The sequence below is a fragment of the Antennarius striatus genome, chromosome 21, assembly GCF_040054535.1.
Source record: "Antennarius striatus isolate MH-2024 chromosome 21, ASM4005453v1, whole genome shotgun sequence".
Classification (NCBI taxonomy): Eukaryota; Metazoa; Chordata; class Actinopteri; order Lophiiformes; family Antennariidae; genus Antennarius; species Antennarius striatus.
This window is the reverse complement of record NC_090796.1, coordinates 13852275-13872486: the sequence shown is the minus strand read 5'-3', so window position 1 is coordinate 13872486 and position 20212 is coordinate 13852275. Positions and strand designations below refer to the sequence as shown.

Sequence of the window (20212 nt, the reverse complement as noted above, 5' to 3'; positions counted from 1 at the left end):
GAGCCACAGTAGATTTCTCGCTGCTGCTGAAACAGGACACCTGTAGCAGCCAAGGCCAGTACGAGCCGCACCACCCCCACATGAGCTCACCGTGGGTGTTTTCAGGACACAAACATACGGAATACACTGGAATTATACCAAAACCCGGGGGCAGAAACGTTCTGCACGACGTAAACGGACCAATCGGTGCGCAACAGGCTGTGGTTTTCACTGTGCACCACTGTTACAGTCATACACAAGAGCGTCACAATTCAGAGAATCGAAAAACTATTTTAGCAAATTTCCACTTTATTTTTTTTCTCTGGGGTATGAAAAAAAAAAGAATATAGGATATACACCTACATGCAGAGCATAACAGGAGTGTGAAAGCAGTAACTGCACAATAACATGGTGACAGCAATCCGTACATGAAGCCCACTAAAATCACACTCGGCTAAGTCGAGTCAGTCCTGGTGGCGTTTCTCTTCTGGAAATATTTCTTCTCAAAATAAAAGAAGACTTCATTGGGACGTCTGGCTGGGACAGAGGAGCAAGAGCCTCGCAAAAAGTTTGGAGTTAATTATGCAGATGAAATTTATTAAGAGGGATAAAACTAGTCATATTTACAGTGAGAGTGGAATTACAGCTGGTGGGGAGGCACTTTCCCCAAGAAGATTCAGACAAGATATTTTTTATACCCTGAATAACTCATTGCATGTTTAAATGGGAACAGATGTCACCCCCCCGGAAAGAGTGACAACGCAAAACACAGTGTCACCTAAGATACTTTTCATCCCCCCAACTAATATGAATTCTCTTTAAATGACAAATATCTTTGAACTTGGTCAAACCAAAAGGCAACAACAGGACCGCGGGACCAGCAATCACTGGGTTTGGCATTGAGGTGCAACCTTGCTTAGCCAGGAATGGCTAAATCTTAAAATTTGCCCAGAAGGTACAGTGTGACGGTTCCCAGACAGTGATTCCAGAGCCGTTTCAGAGGAACTTGACACCCTTTACATCGTCCATTGAGAAGATCTCAGCTTTGCCTTCTGTTTGTAAAGCCTGCAGCGAACGCAGCAGCATCCAGTCCTCTAGACCGTGGAACTCTGGGGAAACACAGAGCATCCTGTCAGAAGTCGATACACACGAACTATCTAGAAGACAGACTGAGATTCGGCATGGAAAATTACAAAATGCTAAATTCAAGTTATAATATTTTAATTGCCGTGACATTTTAAACAGACGCCATACCCTCGCCTTCTGTGTCATTGCCGCTGGACAACTCATACAGCGTAAACACACCATTGACCATCCCGTTTTTGGAAACCTGAAAGATGAAAGTGCAGAATAACGATAAACCCGAAATATTAGAACTTCTCTTAAAAAGACTCATTAGAGAAAAGATATTATTATTTAAAGGTAATAAAGCTATACAAAAATAAAGCTTTAGACACTTTAAACTCTTTAAATGTAAATGAACATACATTTGGTGCGCTAGCATTAAATCAAATCAGTGTGAAGCAGGTCAGCTTTTACATCGCTCCTCAACCTCTGGCCTAATTCTGAAAGCGTTTTCATTTGTTTTGACTACATAAGAGATACGCTGTGTGTTTGATAGCAGTGAGAGAACAGGGCCTTTAAATACTATTAGTACTTTTTGTGCATGTTGTCAACACTGTAGGACAAGGAGCGCCATGAGAACACAAGCTAACTGCATTGGTTTCAAACGTACGTCCTCTTTATTCCTTTAGAGAACATTCTATTTCATATAATCCTCTAAATGTGACGACTCACCCACTGGTATATTAACTTGCCCCACTCTTCTGGTCGTCTCCACATGACTAAGCACCTTGACTTGTTTTTGTCCAACCATTCCAGGTTCCCTAAGGTTGGACAATGAAAGTGATGAAAATATTCACGACTCTTCAAATGTCGATCCAATGATTATTTTTAACATTCTCAACATAGTAAAAAAATTTTTTTTAAAAGATAGTAAAAAAATTTACCTTTTTTCCTGAGTTCCTCAAATACAACTTGAATTGCTTCCATTGGCAGTTTTCCTGAAATCAAGTTAAGGTCAAGAAAGAAAGGGGAGACATTTGCAGGAAACCAAATGATGCCTTTGACGCAGGTTTGACTTCCAAAATGTCTTCTTTTTTTTTTCACTCTAAACAGACAAATTAAAAGAAGTCAAATTCTAGTTTGTAATCCTAAAAGAATCAGAACTGATGCAGTGTAAACAAAGGGATCATCATCTTATTCCATTAATTTTTCTGGTCATAAACGTACTCCTACGGTACCCACAATGCAATGTGGTTTCACACAGTGAGGTGGGAATATAAGTGTGTCATTTCGGTAGTAGTTGAAGCAGTCGGATGTCGCTGTCTCACCTCTTCCTGACACACCCTGATCTTTTTCCTCTCATCAGATAAAACCAACATTCATAAAAGACTTCACTGAGTTTGTTCAGGAGCTGGACCTTCTCCCACGTACGAACTGTGGAGAGACTTAGATTTGTAAACTCGTAACTGTAACTTGGGCCCCGACGGAACCAGAGGCTGGCTGTTAGGATACGTTCTATCTTCTTGTTGTTGAACACTGGGCTCTCCTGAGCCTCCATAACGTCCAGGGTGTACAGCTTGTGATGCCGGCAGTAAGACAGAGCCAGGGAACACCATGCCGCCAACTGTTTCTGTCTCGTATCAACATTGGGCTGTAGCCTATCACAAAAAGACGCACAAAAAAATTATTTCACTGATTAAGACATTTTTGTTTCATTAATTAAACAAACTTTTATGCATGACAGCCTTGGGGTATTACTGGGGAAAAGTAATACAGCACGTTTTCTCCTCTGTCTGAAGTATAGACGTTTGGAAGACTGTTGCTGTTGATGTTAATGTTATGGCACACATATTTCTGACTGTGTGCTATGCTGTTCTCCTAGTTTTAAGTCAACAGCTTGAGCTTGATTTTTGTCACAGCGATCAAATTTTCCCATCTTGCTGACCTCAACCACATCCACCACTTTTGGAGAGAACTGGAATGCCAAACACGAGCAACATGCAACTTCAGCGCTCAAGCTTTCCTGGAAGTAAGGAGGCTTTTATCGCAGCAGACAAACATTCCTGAATATGGAATGACAAGTCAATCACAGACTGTATGTTTGACCTGCACAGGAAGTATAGTTTGAGTATCATCAAGTGTGTAATTCCTTTCTAATAATTTCAGTAGTTCATTCCTTTTTTTTTTTCCATTAACTCATCATCTGCATGAAAAGATGAACTGGAAGATGAGATGTGCTTTATTACACTTACACAGCTGGACATCAGTGTGCTAGCGTCTCGGCTGTTACAAACTGAAATAAATTGTCATCATTCATTATAACGTAGCAAAGAATTAAGTGTTACACCTTCTAACAGTTGATGGAACATGTGTTATATTAGTTTTAAGTTAGTATTTTGGTGGCTGTCAGATGAGTTGGAGGTAGTGATGAAAATAAAAACAGCTAACGACAGCTAGCAGCTAAACTCATCCTCCAAAACATTCCCACGACATGCTATATATGAAAAAAACAACAACTTGATGTTGATAAAGTTCACATTTATTTGAGTATTAATTTGTCGTTGAATGAAGTCGCATGGGTCCACGATTTAAACTGTAGCAAACCAGCAGGTGTGTGCGTCCACTTCCCTAGCCATCTGTTTAGTTTAGCCGCTTAGCCGGCTAACATACAGGTAGCTCGCAATTCAACGCGCTTTGACTTATACAAACATAATAATAATTATTATAGTTTCTTTTATTTAAATCTGACACTTCCATATGGTCCAGAAAGAGGTGACTCACGTAAAAAACGGTGGGAAATTATACTGCCAAGGCCACTCAAAACTCATCGCACTGCTTGACTGTTCTGAGTTAGTAGCTGACAGCTTCCGGGTGCGCGTCACTTAAATGGTCCCGACTCGCTACAGGGATTTACCCGCATAGTTCCTTTTAACATAAATATAAAAATTAATCCGTAGGTAATGCAGTTTTTTTAAAAATAAATTATGCGAATTATTAAAATGGTTTCAATACCTATTCTAATGTAAAAAAAAAAACGGAGTTAACTTAATGTTCAGAGGTTACAGACACAGAGTGGTTTTGACTGGTATGAAAATGTTTTTATTTTTATGATGGAATATGGAAGTTTCAACAACTTTAAGCATAAATATGCCATCTATATCTATTTACAGGTCATACAATTTTTCTATAATCCACTTTCAAGGTTCATAGTCAGACTGATTTCATGGTCAAATGCCACAAAATGTGTCACTGGTTTATATTTCTACTGTGTTAATATACAGTTTGAGAATTTGAAATTCAGTGGAAAATATTGGCATCTACCTCACAGCAAGATGCTAGTATTATTATTTCACCTTATATATTTCTATATTACAATAAAGGTTATGATTTAGAATGGCAGAACAAAATACAACATAAAAAAATTACCATACAATGTCAAGGTTGTCTATGGTTTGCGATACTCTGCAATTTCAAATTCAAATCAATATTAAATTCTAAACTTTCTAAAATAAAGATGTAAGCAAGTATTATGTCCTATGAAGAGCATTAATCTATTTGTTATGGTTCGAGTATTATTGTGATTTATACAAACCAACACACACACACACACACACACACACACACACACACACACACACACACACACACACACACACACACACACACACACACACACACACACACACACACACACACACACACACACACACACACACACACACAGAACAAAAACAATTCAAATTGCAGAAAGTGACTTTTGAGATTAAGACAGTTACACTCTCAGGGAGCAAGCGCAATCTGATACAGTCCTTACACACAACCAACAACCTGAAAGGCTTTGAGATGGGAAGCCAAATGACATCTGTTTATAGTGGGCTTTTGGTTGTAATCCAACAATACTGCCAGAGACAACAGTGTCAACCTTCAACGGACAAAACATGCTTCAAATATTCTTAGTAAAGACATTTTGAAGATCCCTTTACCTAATTTTTATTGCAATCAAAACTCAAAACTCAAAGGCCCCTTAAATGTATTTCACTGGAGGAGTTTCGCACTGGAGGTGTTTTTATGCATGCACGGGTAAACAGCTTGAGTAAAATTCGGTCTGCGCTGAGGGGTGTGAACTCTTTAGCTGGAGGAGAAGATGCGCTCATATTCATTTAGGATAAATTCAACTATCTGGTTCTGAAACACCATGTGCATGGCGATGTTGGATGACTCCATCTCTGGCCGGAGCAAAGTTGGGCCAAACACGATTGCCACATTTCCCACAGTCATACGATTGTCATCCCCATATTGAATGACCCTGTCAAAGAAAAATAAATAGTATTAAATAACTCGTAATGTTCCCTTGTTTGTATTTATCCATTATAAACAAATAAACGATGCATACCTGCGTAAATGGCCAAAAAGGAGTTTCATGGTATCGTGATTTGAAGGAGGAAGTGATTTGACCAGGTCATAAATGCAAGACAGTCTGACGTTGTAGTCAGCCATTCCTGACAAAGGAAGGACAAAAAAATAACAGTCAGTTACAAAAATATGAACCTTAATCTACCATCGTAGGCACCATTAGCATTAATTTAAATATTAGTTATGCTTAAAAACAAATACAGAAACAAAACAATCTGCTTACTGATTGCTGTGATGAACTTATTAAAGTGGCTGTATGGGAAAAGCGGTTCGGGAAGCTCTCTAAAAAACAGCTTCAGTGCTCCGGTGATGACGTGAACGTCCTCCCATTGGCCGTCCTCAAGGTCCAGCTCCTCTGTTTGACCACATGAAGGGTGCACAACTCATTAAAGCACAGCAGGAGGCGCTGCAGTCTAGTTAAGAGACTACAAATCAAATCTTGAACATGGATTAGGGTTAGGGTTGGGGTTAGAATCCTCTTGGAAGCAAACTTTACCATGATCGGCCTTGAAGCGTAGTTTCTGGATGATGGCGAGGTTTCCGCTCACCCTGTAGAGACCGTCAATGTCTAATCCTGCGAATAATGGCCACAAAAAGTTCTAAATTACACAATAAAAGCTCTTTGATTTGATTCAAGCAGCAAGAGACGAGCATGATTACCTCTTTTTTCAACCGCTTTGACACATTTCTCCACAAAACTTGGAACCGTGTTCTTTTCTTGTGCACACAATTTGGCCAGGTGACAACCAAACACACTGTCTAGAGATAACAAGAACATAATTATTGTTAGTATAAGAGGTAATTACGGTTGTCGATGTTGTCGCGCTCTTATTGTGTAATGAAACATTAACATCGAACAAAATGAAGCATAAGATAAGCAGACAGTGGCTAAATAGAAGAAAACGTTGCTTAAGTCATGTGTATGAAGCCAGGTGGCGTCGTTCGGACCTACCTCGGATGTAACCCTTCTCCTTGACGGACTGAAGCGTGGGACGTTTCATGAGGAACTTCATCAGCTTGGTTCGAACCCTCTTCTGCTCCGAGTCTCCTGCGGAACTCGACGAGTGAGTTACACTCGGCCTGGAGGCTAAAAAAAGAAACGTTTCATTTAAAACTGTCATAATTATAAGTTTTTGTATTTGGATGACAGTAATTATCAATCACACAACATACGTCGAGCCTTCTCTGAGCCGCCTCCGAGCTTCTCTTCTTTCGGTGCGTCCGTGTTGGGGATCTTCTCGTACAAGTCGCCGTCCTCCTCCTCCGAGTGATGATCCTGGAACTCCTGAAACAAAATCAGTCAATCAGTCACATGTTCTGCATAATGTTGACTGCATTAAACCACACTTTTTGAAACAGACGGATGGACTCACCAGTTGTCGGATGGTGTCCGTTAACACTTTGTGCCAGTCACAGATGATGCTCTCCGTGTCGTACTGGATCAGAAACTCTACACCGTTCTTTCCTTTTAACTGAAGGAGAGATAATAAAATAAAGAAAGGATGAACAAATTGATCCTGGTTTACTCATTGACAAACATGATTTTCTTTATTGTTAAGTTTATATGCACGGGAATGAGGTTTCTACGAGAAGCAGATGTATTTGTACTTGATTATTAAAAGATATATTGTTTTATGATAATATCAATTACCGATCGGTACACATCACCTGACGTTCAGTGTCAACAAACCTCTAAGACATTCTTTTTGCTGGATTTATCCTTTGAAGCCCAGCCAACCGTCGCTCCTCTGAGGTCCACCGTGAACTCGGGAACAATCTGATTGGTCTTGTTCTGCACAGAACAACAGCTGTTTACTGAACTGACAGCACTGCATTCCATCAGATGAGGTGCGTTCAACAACAGCCGCAACTGTCCGCGCGCGTGTGTGTGTGTGTGTGTGTGTGTGTGTGTTCATGACCCGAGGATTCGGCAAAGACACCACCTTAGCCTGAGTCATTTGAAGGGTTGACTTTTTTCATTGCTTTGAAAGACTAAATATTTTAGGAACTATGTTAGATCAATGTAAATCCTTACATGACTAGTACTGTACTTATATCATACCAAGTTTCCCATAGCGGCAGACTTTGGATCTTTATGGAAAGTGAGCACTCCCCCGAGGAGAACCGTCCATGTCTGGGTCCAGTTTTTCCTGAAATGTAGGAGTCGACATTCACCCAACAAAGGCAAGAGGAACTTGAACGAAGGAAAGGACACGTCACTCAAAACAACGCCTCAGGGGACGAGTCACCGCGGCTTCAGCTCACCGTACTTTCTTGCCGTTCTCGGATATTTTTGTTTTGTTGAGAATTCCGGCTTTCTCCAAGTTCTGCGCCTGAAGATGTGAAAAGATCACGACGATTGTGAGGTTCATGTCTGAAGTTACACGATGACTTAAGAAACATTTCATTTTCATTTCATAAAGATGAGATTTAAACAATCGCAGCGCCCACAGTGACCCTTTAAAAGCAGCATATCGATGTTTGATGGTAATTTGATGTTTCCACTGTTAGAGCAGCTAACACCTGACATTTCAGGTTCAAAAATGTACAGTGAAGCCAGCAGCAGTTTTTTTGAAGTGCCTCTTAGAAATCTCCATTCTCAGTACAGGAGAGTTACTAACAGACAATTTGTCGCATGCATCCGAGAGAATGAATGGAATGAAAAAACACGCTACAAATGCTGCTTGAGTGATATGATGTCACACCTTTTACCTAGCATAGATAGATGCTGTTATCTATGCAAAAAGCTTGTGTGGACAAATAAAATAAGAACCCACGTTAGACCGCAGCCACCTTGAGGTCAAATAATAGGGGTTTCTCCTGGGTCTAAGCCCAAAGGCCTTAAGAGAGACACACAGATCACCATTCAGACAGCGGTACATAAATCTGTTTTCATCAGAGTTAACAAGTTAGCTGAACTCACATTTTGCGTCTCTGGGGAGTTTCCTGTACTGGAGCTGTCGCTGCTGTAGTCCGACGTGTTCCTCCGATGCGTCGGGACAAACCTCTGGACAACAGCAGGAGAAAAATAATATTTTTAGGGAAGAATGACTTTTGATTTTGAATAATGATCCTAAAGCAAGTTACACATTTTTCTAAATATCTGGAGAGTCTGTGACAAGAAATAAAACCGCTAATGTAGCAGCAAAAATTCAAAGGGCAATGTAGCAATATAATGTCCTTCAAAATATTAATTGCTTTTCTTTTGGCGCATGATTTTTATTAATTAACCTGAATTTATAGTTTTCCTTAGTCCTAAGCCTTATGTTCCATAAGAGGGTCAAGTCTCTGTAGCCTGTATTTGTTTCTTTCATACATCATCACTATGAAACCAAACAATGCAGATGAATTTGATGATACGTTGTAGACGTGGAGAAGTCTGGAATGTTGTGTTCTGGTATGGAACCAAACGTGTGGTTCAAGTCACAAATGATGGTGTTGGTCTTGCAAAACATAGTAATAAAAAAAGTAGATAATAAAAAAGTAGAGTGGAGAACTTTCAGTTATCATCTGAGACCAGTCTTTATCTGGATGGGAGTCAATCGTTGAAGTCTGATTCTAAAATCTGGTAAAAAAAGAAAAGAAAAAAGTCTTCCGAGAAGAGCAGAGACTGATGCAACCTTATCCTTCTGGAATGGTATTCCTCAATATCACATACCTTTGGCCCAGTAGTACTGACACCATGATTGTGCCAAAGTCGGTAACAGATTAAAGACAGAATGTAAGGAAGGATAGCCCTTCTTGTATTCCACCTCTGTGACTGGACGAACGACTGCAATGCGGCTGATTTGCCTTGCTAAATAAGGGTTTAAAACCTGGGAGTGTCAGCTGTCACACAGGGACTCGCCCTTTCTGTTAAAGCCAGCTAACACACCTTAGATGTGCGATACAGCATGCATTCAGTTGTGTGTTTGTACCCCGTCGTCCTGGCCGGAGCCGAAATGGACCGGTCCCACGGAGTGTCTCCAGTTCTTCATGACTGATGCATTTTCCATCACACCGCCATTCTCCAATCTGGACTGGCCACCAGGACTTACAGGAGCCTGAATGGTTCAAAACACTAATTTAGTTCAATTGACGACTTAAAAGCTGGATATGTATCCTGAATGATACACATTTTTACCTCTGGAAGGCTCCACAGAGACTTGGAGCCGTCTCTCAGGTAATAGTAGGTCTGCCCTCGATCATCCACAGATTTGACCCACTGTCAAAAGTCACAAGTTTTTGGTTTAGAAGTTTACTTTAATCCTTTATAAATCATTACAACTCCTTCCTTCTTTACAATACACTAATGTCTTTTACATAAACACTTCTCTATTATAAGAATATCCTTTTGTAGTAGTAGCAATAAAGAGGGAAGTAGGCGTTTGCAGAGGACAGGTTGCTTAATAATCATTGTGTCATTGGCTGTTGAGTCTTTACAGCTGTTGTTGGATAAACTGGAGCTGCTACTTGTGTAATTTTTTGATATGAAACAGCATTATTAGGGAAAGCCCATGACTCTTTCAGGTGCAGACACGGGTCAGATCCACTGTAGGGAAATACAAAAGGGTTGCCAAAGTACACGCCAACGAAAAGTGTTTCATTCAAACTCCTCCTTGCCATGAAATAAATGGTTTCATAAAGGCTGACAAGTCCCGCAATTCATGTTCCCCAACACTCTTAAAGTGTTCTGAAGGCCGAAATCAAGTCTGTCTTAACTGCATTTAGGATTTGTGGACTGAAATTCCATCTTCCCCCATTCCTCCTGTCCTGGTGGAGCTACCTGCTCTGGGGAGTGTTCACTGGTGAACACCCAGGTCCCATTGGGATCCACAGTGAGGTTCCAACCAGGTGGGGTGCTCCGGTCCAGGTTGGCCCGGGGGATGATGGTCCGGCTCACGTGACTGAGCGTGTATTCTTTAGGGAGCGTGGGAGGCCCTGTGGCAAGGAGCTCCTCGTAGACCTCTGGTTGGTCGGGGACAGGGTAGTCCTCTGGGGGGTAGTCCTGCTCCGGTAGAGAAGGCTGGGCAAACAAACACAGGAGTGTAAATACATTAAGACAGATATGCCCAACTCAGATTGAGGAAAAAGCCAAAGTAGGTGAGCTTAAAGGGAGCTTTCCTAATGAAAACGAGTTCAGTCTATGTGGATGCAAGAGATTTAATCCCATTATAAGAAGACAGTATTTACAGCTTTCCCTTGGGTGAAGCTAAAACTGTAGAGGGAGAGGATAAGTAGAGCAGCCAGCCTGTCTTTACCGGCCTGTCCTGGTGAAACCTGTGCACACTCATGGGCTCCATCACGGAGGGGTACGGGCTCAGCAGCTCTGGAGGCTCCCAGGACGTCTCCCCAGACATCGGGTTGTAGAAGTAAGGCCGACCGCTGGTCTCATCCACCAACCGCTCCCAGTCGGAGCTCCACGAAGTTGGTGGGGAGGCGGTGGATGGAGAGAGGGCAGGAGACAGTAGAGGCGAGGGGGAACCGAGTTCTTCGGCGGGAAACCGCTCTGGGTCGGTCGGGGAGTCTAGAAACGGGTTGTCCCAGGTGGTGCGCCCCGTGGTGGGGTGGTAGTAGTACTCCTGTCCGCTCTCTTGGTCAACGTGGACCTCCCATCTCTCTGGGTCAAAGTAGGAAGGAGAGCAGGACGAAGCAGCCGAGGGAGGAGACTCAGAGATGCTTTGGCGAAGTTGTGCTACATTAACATAAATGGCCGACTGGACGCTTTCTTTTTCTACCTGCAGAACGTTAGAAAAAAGAAAGGCAACAAATGCAGGTGTTAGAAAGTACATCTCAAATACAACCACAGGTTCTCCTTCTCCATCCATGTGATCTTACAGAGCAGAAGACAACAGGAAGTAGCGAAAGACCAAAATAATGCAGCACAAAGATGGTCTTCAGATCAGTACTTGCTTCTAGTCTCATTTTCTTATGTGCCAACACACAAGAACACACTTTTTTTTGTAGAAAAGCAGTGATAAAGACCATATTAAAAAGATAATTAACTACCCCCAGCAGATCACAGAGGAATAGGAACTAGGTTAAACCTGTCATCGAACCAATGAATAAAACTGGATCAGACTAACATCTGAAATCTAATGCCTCATGGGTTATTTTTACCAAGACCTAACAGGCGGCGGCGTATCAATGTTGATTTACTTCATGCTTCTCCTTCACTACAATTCAAAGGCAAATATTGAGCCGGTGAGTCATTTTAATGTGCGATTAATGGTCTTTGAAACACAGAAAGAATATTTTCACGTACTGAAGGAGAATATGCGATCTGGACTTGTGTTTTTGCCCATTTTAGTTAAATTTAATCCCCTTCAACTGTTCATTGAACTAAAAGGCAACTTAAACACAAATAAAGCAGGAACAAAAAATGTAGATTACAATAAATACAGGATATGCATAATGCAAATAGTAATAACAAGTATATCATGTGAGTAATGCAAATAGTATAAAGAAGTACTTTCACTTTGAATAATTTTTACAGACCCATGTTTTGCTGAAAATACTTCCACATGTATACTTTTACTTCAATACGGGTTTCACGCATTATTGATTTCTGATCAGCTGTGAGTTTGTTGTCCATCTATTCAATGGCGTATCTTTACTGACATTGCTTTCCATTGATCAACAATGCAATCATGACGCAACTGACGCGGCCAGGCAGACGAGTGACCCCGAAATGGATCGATTCCAAACAGCAGACGGGGGCGAGGGGAGGGGGGGGTGAAAGAGATGCATCATTGGTCTATAAAATCGCTCCACAGGAGAGACATGAGATGGAAAGAAGGAAGAATTTGTTTCACTTTGGAGTCAAATCACGAGAAATCAATCCTTATAAAAATATTCTGTCACTGTTTAAGTCAGTATTTTGATGCATCAACATCATGTATGACAGCAAGGTGTCAAACATCACCACACCTCTGTGCTGTAGCTGTGGGAAACTGTTAGAGACAGCAGGTGCAGATACAAAACCCTCAACTCCACCAAAACAATGTTTTTCGTTGCTCTCGACCAAAATTGACACGTTTGAGAACGACATCTGCCACGGAACACATGGAAACACAAAAAGCCGTTTTTTTGACATCTTAAAAGTGCAAAACCATCCTACCTCACCCACATACAAGCAGCAGCTCTCAGTTCACTTTTAACACCTTCCTTCAGTCAGAACAGGAAAAGAAACCCCAGAAAAGGCGACACGTTCAGATAAAGCAGGAAGCGAGGCCGTCAACAAAACATTAATAATGCATCATCCGCATAAACGGATAAACTAAGAGTGACCGTGAAGTCAGCCTGATCACTGACCTGAGGGGCCACCGGCAGATTCAGGCCTCGCTTGGCCGGATTACTCGACCAAATGCTGGAGTACATGTCCACCATGTTTAGACCGCCGCGTTCGAAGTAGCCACACGATCAAACGGACCCCCCGATTGGAGCGACTCAGGCATTCGACCACATCTGATCAATGTGAGAGAGGCGAACGCAACCTCGCTCACACCTCCTTTCTCCTTTCTGCTCTCTACAGCTGTGACGGTTGCAGTCCAAACAGAAAGGAGAACTGTGAGTTCTGTTACAATAGCAGCAGGAAGGGACCGGGTGAGGAGTGGGTGAGAGGTGTGAGGAGTGTTTTTTTTTTTTTTTTGCATTACGTTTGTGCATGATTTCCTCCGTCTGGTCAACCTCTAGAGGGTTGAGGGTAACCGAGAGGAGAGAGAGACAATGAAAACAGGCCAGAGGAGGTTTAGATGAAGAGAGTGACATCATCATCACCAGCTTGTGTGCCCATGAGATACATAATAATCTAAAAGTATATGCATACAAGAAAAAAATGCTACAAAACTAGAAAGCTAGACGACTGAAGATCTTTTTTCTCTACACACGTGGCATTCAAGGTCAATCCAATAATGAGGGGAAAAGGGGGAAGCAATTATTTCCTCAGAATTATATGAGAAACTTTTGACAGGCTACTTCGGTGAGCCATCGTGATGGGTGGATGATAGAAACAGGAAGTCTGGTTTAAGTGCAAGTTGTTCAATCAACACTTCCTCCTGCATTACGCAGTAAACAAACAGGATGGAACAATATGTGGCGGTTTTTAACTGAGGACTTTTTGTGGCAGAGGTTAAACTGAAATTAGATTTTGAAGTTGTGGGTAGATGCCTACGCTTTTTAATTGTTCCCTTGTCCGCGGCGGTGGAGAGTCAATGCTTCCTGGAACATCCAAAAGTTTTCATTTTATTTCTCTGCTTGGACAGAACACATCTTTGCCATAGAAAAAAAGGTGAATTGTTTTTATGTTGTATTTAAGCTTTGAGATAGATATCCAGTCGGGGTCAAAGGGGTCATGGTAAGAAAACTTCAGCTTGTTTTACTTGGAAAGGCTTAAACACTGAATCAGGGTGGAACTCTTTCAGCACAGATTGCTGCTTCAGCAATGCATGAAGCAGCAATCTGCTGGATTACTTAACCACATTAGCACTCTTCCAATCAGACAATGGAGCACCAAATTGGGGCCCAAATCACGCCACAAAGCTCACAGTGGAACTATTGAATCCGTCTGGCTCCCCCTCTTACATCACACTCCTCAGGGTTCAGAATCCAGAACATCTCCAGAAATACCTCATGTGGAATCCATCACACGTTTTATCTTTTGAAACTTCAGACCAGGTGGATACACAGAAACCAGCTGATACGGTTCGCTCGTGACAGATTTCTCAACTCTGGTTCTGAGTGTTTTTTTTCCTTTTCTTTCGTGTGGGAGAGCAAACATCGTGCTGGAACTTTTGCAAATGGAAACTCCGCAATGATGCAAAGATGCCACCGTGAAATTTAGCTCGCAAGTCGATAAACGGTGTCAACAAATAAAAATTTTAAAAAAAAAACCCGATTAAAGATCAAATACTTCAGCTGCGAATTTTACTTCCTCCTCTGCAGCAATGGCAGAAATCACCTGTGTAGTTGAGGTGAATGATGGGATCTATTTTTATCAACCTCATGGTTGAAACCGTACAAAACATTCTACAAACTGCAGTCACGAAAGACATAGCTGGGCTATGATTCATGCAGGACTTCCTCTAAATTAACTTTGGACCATCGCTATTATAAGAAGTAAAGGTCATAACAGATGTAGACACCTTTTCTCCGCCTTGACTTAAATGCTGGGTGTGAAGCGTGACTTTATAATCCTGATTCTCAGATTGCCATTGTCTCTTCACGCATTTTTGAAAAATGCACCTACGCATGCCTTACTTCTGCTCCTGAGCCACAACGATGGAAATAAAAACGCTCAAAGTGCTTTGAAAATTACTCTGGATGTCAGAAACACTTTCGTCAAAGACATCTGCATTCATCTGAATAAAAAAAACCCAACAACAACAACACCCTGTCTTCTAATCTAGGTGAAGATCCAAACAAAGACTCCCTTTCTCATCAGCGAAACAGCTATAAACTGGTTTGTCTCCAACATTTTCTATTTCCATGTAAATCATCATTTGTCAATATGCTGCTTGTGTTTAAACAATGAGCACAGATATGTGCTTTACCTGGCTGTTCTAAAAGCTCAGACAGACATTATATGAATCCTATTCTTATAATAGCAGGGGTCTCTGTTTCCACATGATCGAAAGACAATTAGGAGGAGTGGGATGCAACAGGGACCTGTTTCCGGGGATGGTAAGACTTTACTTTGGATCATAAGGAATAACAGCTCATCCCATAATCACAGGATTACTTGGTGTGACGCCAAAGGTCACGTCATTGAATCCAACACCATCGGTGTGCGACTTTTCACTCACAATAAGCACATTAGCCTCTCGCATGTCAGCATCTGACATCATTGTTTAACGTCTGATGTTCATAGAATCAACAGACCGGAATGAGTTTTAAAGAATATACTCAAAGCCAACGGATAGACGCAACTGTTGGAGCCAAGTAGGCACAGAGAGATGAGATGAAACATTCTCACACTACCTGTTGGAGCAGTTTTTGACGTTCGATTTCATCTGTGTCGTGGGGCGGAAGGGATTACTGCGCTCTGACAGGCCGGGTTGTCCCAGCCAGGTCACTGTTGAGGAGCTGGGGTGGGGGTGGGGGGTACAGTATCGAGTACAGAAACATTAAAGTGGTCCATAAGAGGTCAAAGCGGGGTCGGACATCAATGGGACTTTGGACCTCTTCTGGCAACTGGTTTTTTAATCTAAATCGAAGGATAAGGATCCGGTGTAACGTGTTGTGTTCAATATTCCACGTGGATTTCAAGAGACTAAAGATAAACTTGTGTCAACAAGACAAAAACTGCAGGATAACACAAAAGCTATAAATAAATCAGACTGTTCATCACTAACCGCCTCTGGAAGCTACAGCTGTCCCAACTTTCATAACTGAACTTGTCAGTCATTTAAAAGTGAACATCCCATCTGAGACCAAACATACCCCTGATACTGAACGACCTACTTTGAAGCTAATTACAAGCTCTGCACATTACATATTCACACAACTGCAAGGCAGGGCTGGCATTAAAGGCCCCCAAAGCCCTGCTTGTTGGGAATAAGGCCAAACCCCCCTCTCGTCACCATGGAGATGGGTCTCTATTGTGGGGAGAGAATTAATGCACTTGAGGGGTCCTCTGGCACATCCACAGTCCTGGGACTCATCCGGGCTTCCCAGGAGTAGAAATAGAAAGACATTTCTACACAACTTAATTTGTGTTAAAGTTATATAAAACCTCTAAATGAAACGACAAACCCTTACTGGTAATTATAGGCTGTCGATGCAGCAACAATCACTGGGTGTACTGGAAGATCCTGCTTCCATTTGCATGACTGGAGTCTCGGTGTAAAAACCGCAACAGGTGTAAAAGCCAACAGGAGGCGGTCAAACTTACCTGAAACCAATTAATTTGCTGCTTATTTCCAACATCCACGCAGAATGACAGCAGATTAAACTACAATCACTAACTGCTTACCGTTTCCTCGTCGGTGATTTTTAATAGTGATTCCCGGGCCGGTCATCGGAGCTGGAGAAAACCAGGTAGGGAGCAGGAGGGTTAGGGAGTGGCTGCACCTTTCAGAGTTAACTCCTTCCTTCACCGGAGAAGACGCCACCCATCCGATAATACTTGTTTGTTACCGGTTCTCTATACTGACATCACTGGGTGTGTGTGTGTGTGTGTGTGTGTGTGTGTGTGTGTGTGTGTGTGTGTGTGTGTGTGTGTGTGTGTGTGTGTGTGTGTCCGAGAGCTCCCACCTGTTCCTTATCTTGGAGAAAAAATTGCGCATGCACGCTGACCCGTTAAAAAACAGAAAAGCAGAATTTGGGACCTGGCAGCTCAAATCAGCTGCTTTCGGTGAGGAGTTCAAGGAACAGCTCTTTGGATCATTGAAGGTCCATTGGGGGTATTCATATGCAAATGAGCTGGCACGGGTTTGTCAGCGAAACTGCGCCAACTCAAGACCCTGCGCACTGCAAAGTATGTGGTGGACATTAGAAAAAAAATCTAATCCAATGACCCTAAAGTGAGGAAAAATACTAGTTAGGGATTGATGTAAATTTAAATACTTTACGCACAGCTGAATCATTACGCATCATTGGTGTTGCTAGGATACGGATCCCCACCGCTCCTATAAGTCTTTTTTCCTGAATGACTGTTGCCCATATATAGAACAGCGTTACTTCCGGAATGTGCTGTAAACTTAAGTGTGAACAGCAAGAAGATAAAATGTGTAAAACTTCTTCAAAGCCGCACTAGAATTTGTGTCTTTTTTGCGCGGTGAAATAACGCCCTCTGCTGGTTGTAAAGTGACAATGCCACATTCAATGGGTTCATTCATTCATTCCTTTAGTCAGTTAGTTAGTTAGTTAGTTAGTTAGTTTAAAATGCTTTTAGAAGATGAAGGAAAAAATGATATCTGCAGGCAGCTGATCGACCCTGAACCAGAATAAGGACTCACATATCCATCTGCCGCACATCAGAAACTGTTTCCAGCCCATACCCATAATAAAGGACGCCGTTTTCAGGCCTGTCTGTAAACCCGGTGATGTCACAGGTCTGGACTGGTCAGCCATGATGATCCCTGACCTGAACGCCATTGAAAACCTGTGTTGGCTGACCAACTGCTGCAGCCTGAAAACCCTCCAGCAACTGGCAGCTTTGAACAAAGTGTGCATCACCTGGAAGTTCTGCCGGTCCACAAGGAGGAGGATTACTGCTACAAACAACACTGATGGGGCCCAAGCTGATGCCTGATGTTACGAGATGTTTCCCTGAGAAATGTTTTTATGCCTTTTGCGATACATGAAAATGTAAAACCTTACCTGATCATTGAGAGATACCGTCACAGGAGACCTTTCTACCGTTGGATTAAAGTCCTGCTGCTTCAACATGAATGGGTCGGTCGTAGGCTGCCTGGAAAATGAGTCTGATTCTGAAATATTTGGCTCTGGTGTGTCTTCGTGTGCAGATACAGCAGGGGGTAAAGGGAAATCCAAATCCTCTTTGTGTAGAAAAATCTGTGGTTCCTCCTTCTTGTCCACTGCACACTTTGTGGATTGGTCGCTTCTGATTTCTGGTGTGGGACAAGGTTTTACTTCCAGTTGCAGGTCATTAGTTTTCAGAGGTGCTGAGGGAAGTGAAAAGCTTCCTGTTGAATTGTGCGTTTTCAAATAATCTGATGAGTTTGCTAATCTGGTGGCAGTCTGTCTGTCCTGTGGAACCTCACCAGGCCTGTCTGGTGTGACCTCAGAGAATCCAAAAGTGGAAAACAGGTACATCTCTGAAGCACCCTGATCTGGTGCTTTCCTGGTTGCTGTCACTGGTGTTGTCTGATCATTACCTGCTGGTTTAGTGTTTTTCACACTTTCCTGTAAATCCTTTTCAACCCCAGATTCTCCTGAAAGCGACGTGACCTCCTTCACGTACTGTGCAGGCACATAGAAGGGTCTGGTGTGCTGGTTCTTGCGGACGTGCCACCAGTGTTCATTGGTCTTGGAGACCAGGATGTAGCTTTCATTGGGTTTGATTGTAACCAGGCGGCCATCCTTCGCGGTGTACTCAAAGCCGTACTGTACCAACACTAGCCCCATCATCCGCTGAACCATCTGACCTCTGCGTCAACACAAATGCAGCGTCGACATTTTGGAGCTGGAAATAAAGCATAAAGTTAAGTTAAATAAATAAAGTTAAGTTAATGACGTCGGTGTCTCCACTTTTTTTTATGTCATTGCTTCTATTTTTGGTGGATTTGTGTCTTTTTGTCATAATTTTATGTCTCTTCACTTATTTATTGTCTTTCTTATTTTTTTGGCATTCACTTCATGTCTCTTTTGGGTTGTTGAGTCTTTTCATAATTTTATATAAATTTTCATGGGTCTTTATTATTATTTTACACCTCCTCTTTAGTCATCTTGTGTCTCTATGGATCCATGGTTCAATTTTTGGCATTATCAAAAGCTTGTGGGTTTCCTACAAAGGCCGATGAAGTTTGAAGTCACAATTAACTAAAATATAAAAGAGATAAAAAACTTGCAGTCACATTATCAAGATTTATTTTAGATAAGGAAATATGACTTTTTTTTTAATCCTGGTCTTCCATTTCAAGCCTACATATTTCTAGAATGACCAATTTATTTTAAGAATTCTGTGTTTTTTTTCTTGTATTTCAGAGGTTTTTTTTTCTTTAAGGGCAGATGTCTCCATTTGCAGCATAACAAAATAAACCTAAACTTGCAACAGACTGAAAACTGCAAAGCCACTGAGAAGGAAGTCTGCACCGACCGCATCTCGGCGTCAGACAAACGTCACATGGTAATCTCAGTTTGCTCAGTACTAACACAACACACAGAAGTGAGTGGATATCATGGTTATTGACTACTTTGTGAGTAAAAGGTATGACTTTGTCCTCATTATGGTCATAAATAAAATTAGAACCCAAATGATAATCAATCAACATGTGGGAGAAGTGTCTTTGAAAGCATTATGACTCATCCAGTTGAACTTTAATCCTGTAATATTTTACAGAGTTGTGAGTCAGGGCAACTCCAATTATAATACAAAATATTCAGCAAAAGTGAGAAGCACCCTGAGGATCCAGGTTGGGCTAATATTTCATCCACTTACCTGATTTTGTTCCCAGAAATGTCCCCTCATTGGATGTCTCCCAAGAAAACCAGAGGCACTTTTGGAAGCTTATCTGAAAAAGAACTGAAACTCAAACCGCTGCTGCTTACATGAATTGTTTCTGCTGCTAAAAGCTCCCGTTTCCTGTACTGTGTGAGCGTGAGGCTCACTACCAAAAGAGGCAACGGGTGATGAGCTTCAGCTCTAAAGCCACAAAAAATGGGAAGTCTGACTTTAACCATACTTCATTTTTGTTTGTTCTTTTTATGGCACTGAGGGTGGACTGGAAAGAGTTGCAGAGAGATATTTTGACATTGCATAACAATACTAAAAATACAACACATAGAAGGCAATGTTGACTGCATGATCACACTAAACATTTTTATTGCTATTTAAAAGCAATTAAAGTCTATCCATCTCTGAGCCTATAACTTTTATATTACTTTATAACAATGTGAGAAAAAAACCATGTGACCTGCGGGCACTTTCTGCAATAAACACATTGTTATTGCTTTATATAATTTTTAAGAATATCAAAGTCAATCCATACTTAATTCATTTGCGTTAAATTCAAGACTACGGGAAGACACCAGGGTAATTTAACATTTCAGTTTTGTGAACTGAAATGTGACTTTTCTTCTTTTGCTCTTTAAT

General features: G+C 41.7%; 2 protein-coding genes across 3 annotated transcripts; both read right to left on the bottom strand.

Moving 5' to 3' along the window:
* Positions 1-280: 280 nt before the first annotated feature.
* vps25 (vacuolar protein sorting 25 homolog) lies at positions 281-3914 on the bottom strand. Its single transcript, XM_068305652.1, has 6 exons — positions 3826-3914; positions 2557-2702; positions 1989-2042; positions 1777-1865; positions 1234-1309; positions 281-1088 (listed from the first exon to the last, which is right to left on the bottom strand). The coding sequence occupies exons 1-6, from the start codon at positions 3870-3872 to the stop codon at positions 976-978; spliced, it is 525 nt and encodes a 174-aa protein (XP_068161753.1). The 5' UTR covers positions 3873-3914; the 3' UTR covers positions 281-975.
* A 212-nt stretch (positions 3915-4126) lies between these two features.
* arhgap27 (Rho GTPase activating protein 27) lies at positions 4127-19696 on the bottom strand. Of its 2 annotated transcripts, none has more exons than XM_068305551.1 (18): positions 19559-19696; positions 17758-18583; positions 10698-11174; positions 10223-10462; positions 9581-9661; positions 9375-9500; positions 8381-8464; positions 7723-7790; positions 7520-7607; positions 7148-7249; positions 6831-6929; positions 6631-6742; positions 6410-6544; positions 6118-6216; positions 5954-6031; positions 5681-5812; positions 5438-5543; positions 4127-5350 (listed from the first exon to the last, which is right to left on the bottom strand). In XM_068305551.1, exons 2-18 carry the CDS (start codon positions 18538-18540, stop codon positions 5173-5175), a joined length of 2988 nt encoding a protein of 995 aa, XP_068161652.1. In that variant the 5' UTR covers positions 18541-18583; positions 19559-19696; the 3' UTR covers positions 4127-5172. The 2 variants fall into 2 exon arrangements, with proteins under 2 accessions (XP_068161652.1, XP_068161651.1); XM_068305550.1 differs by having other exon boundaries at positions 7520-7651; positions 7728-7790.
* Between the last annotated feature and the right edge of the window lie 516 nt (positions 19697-20212).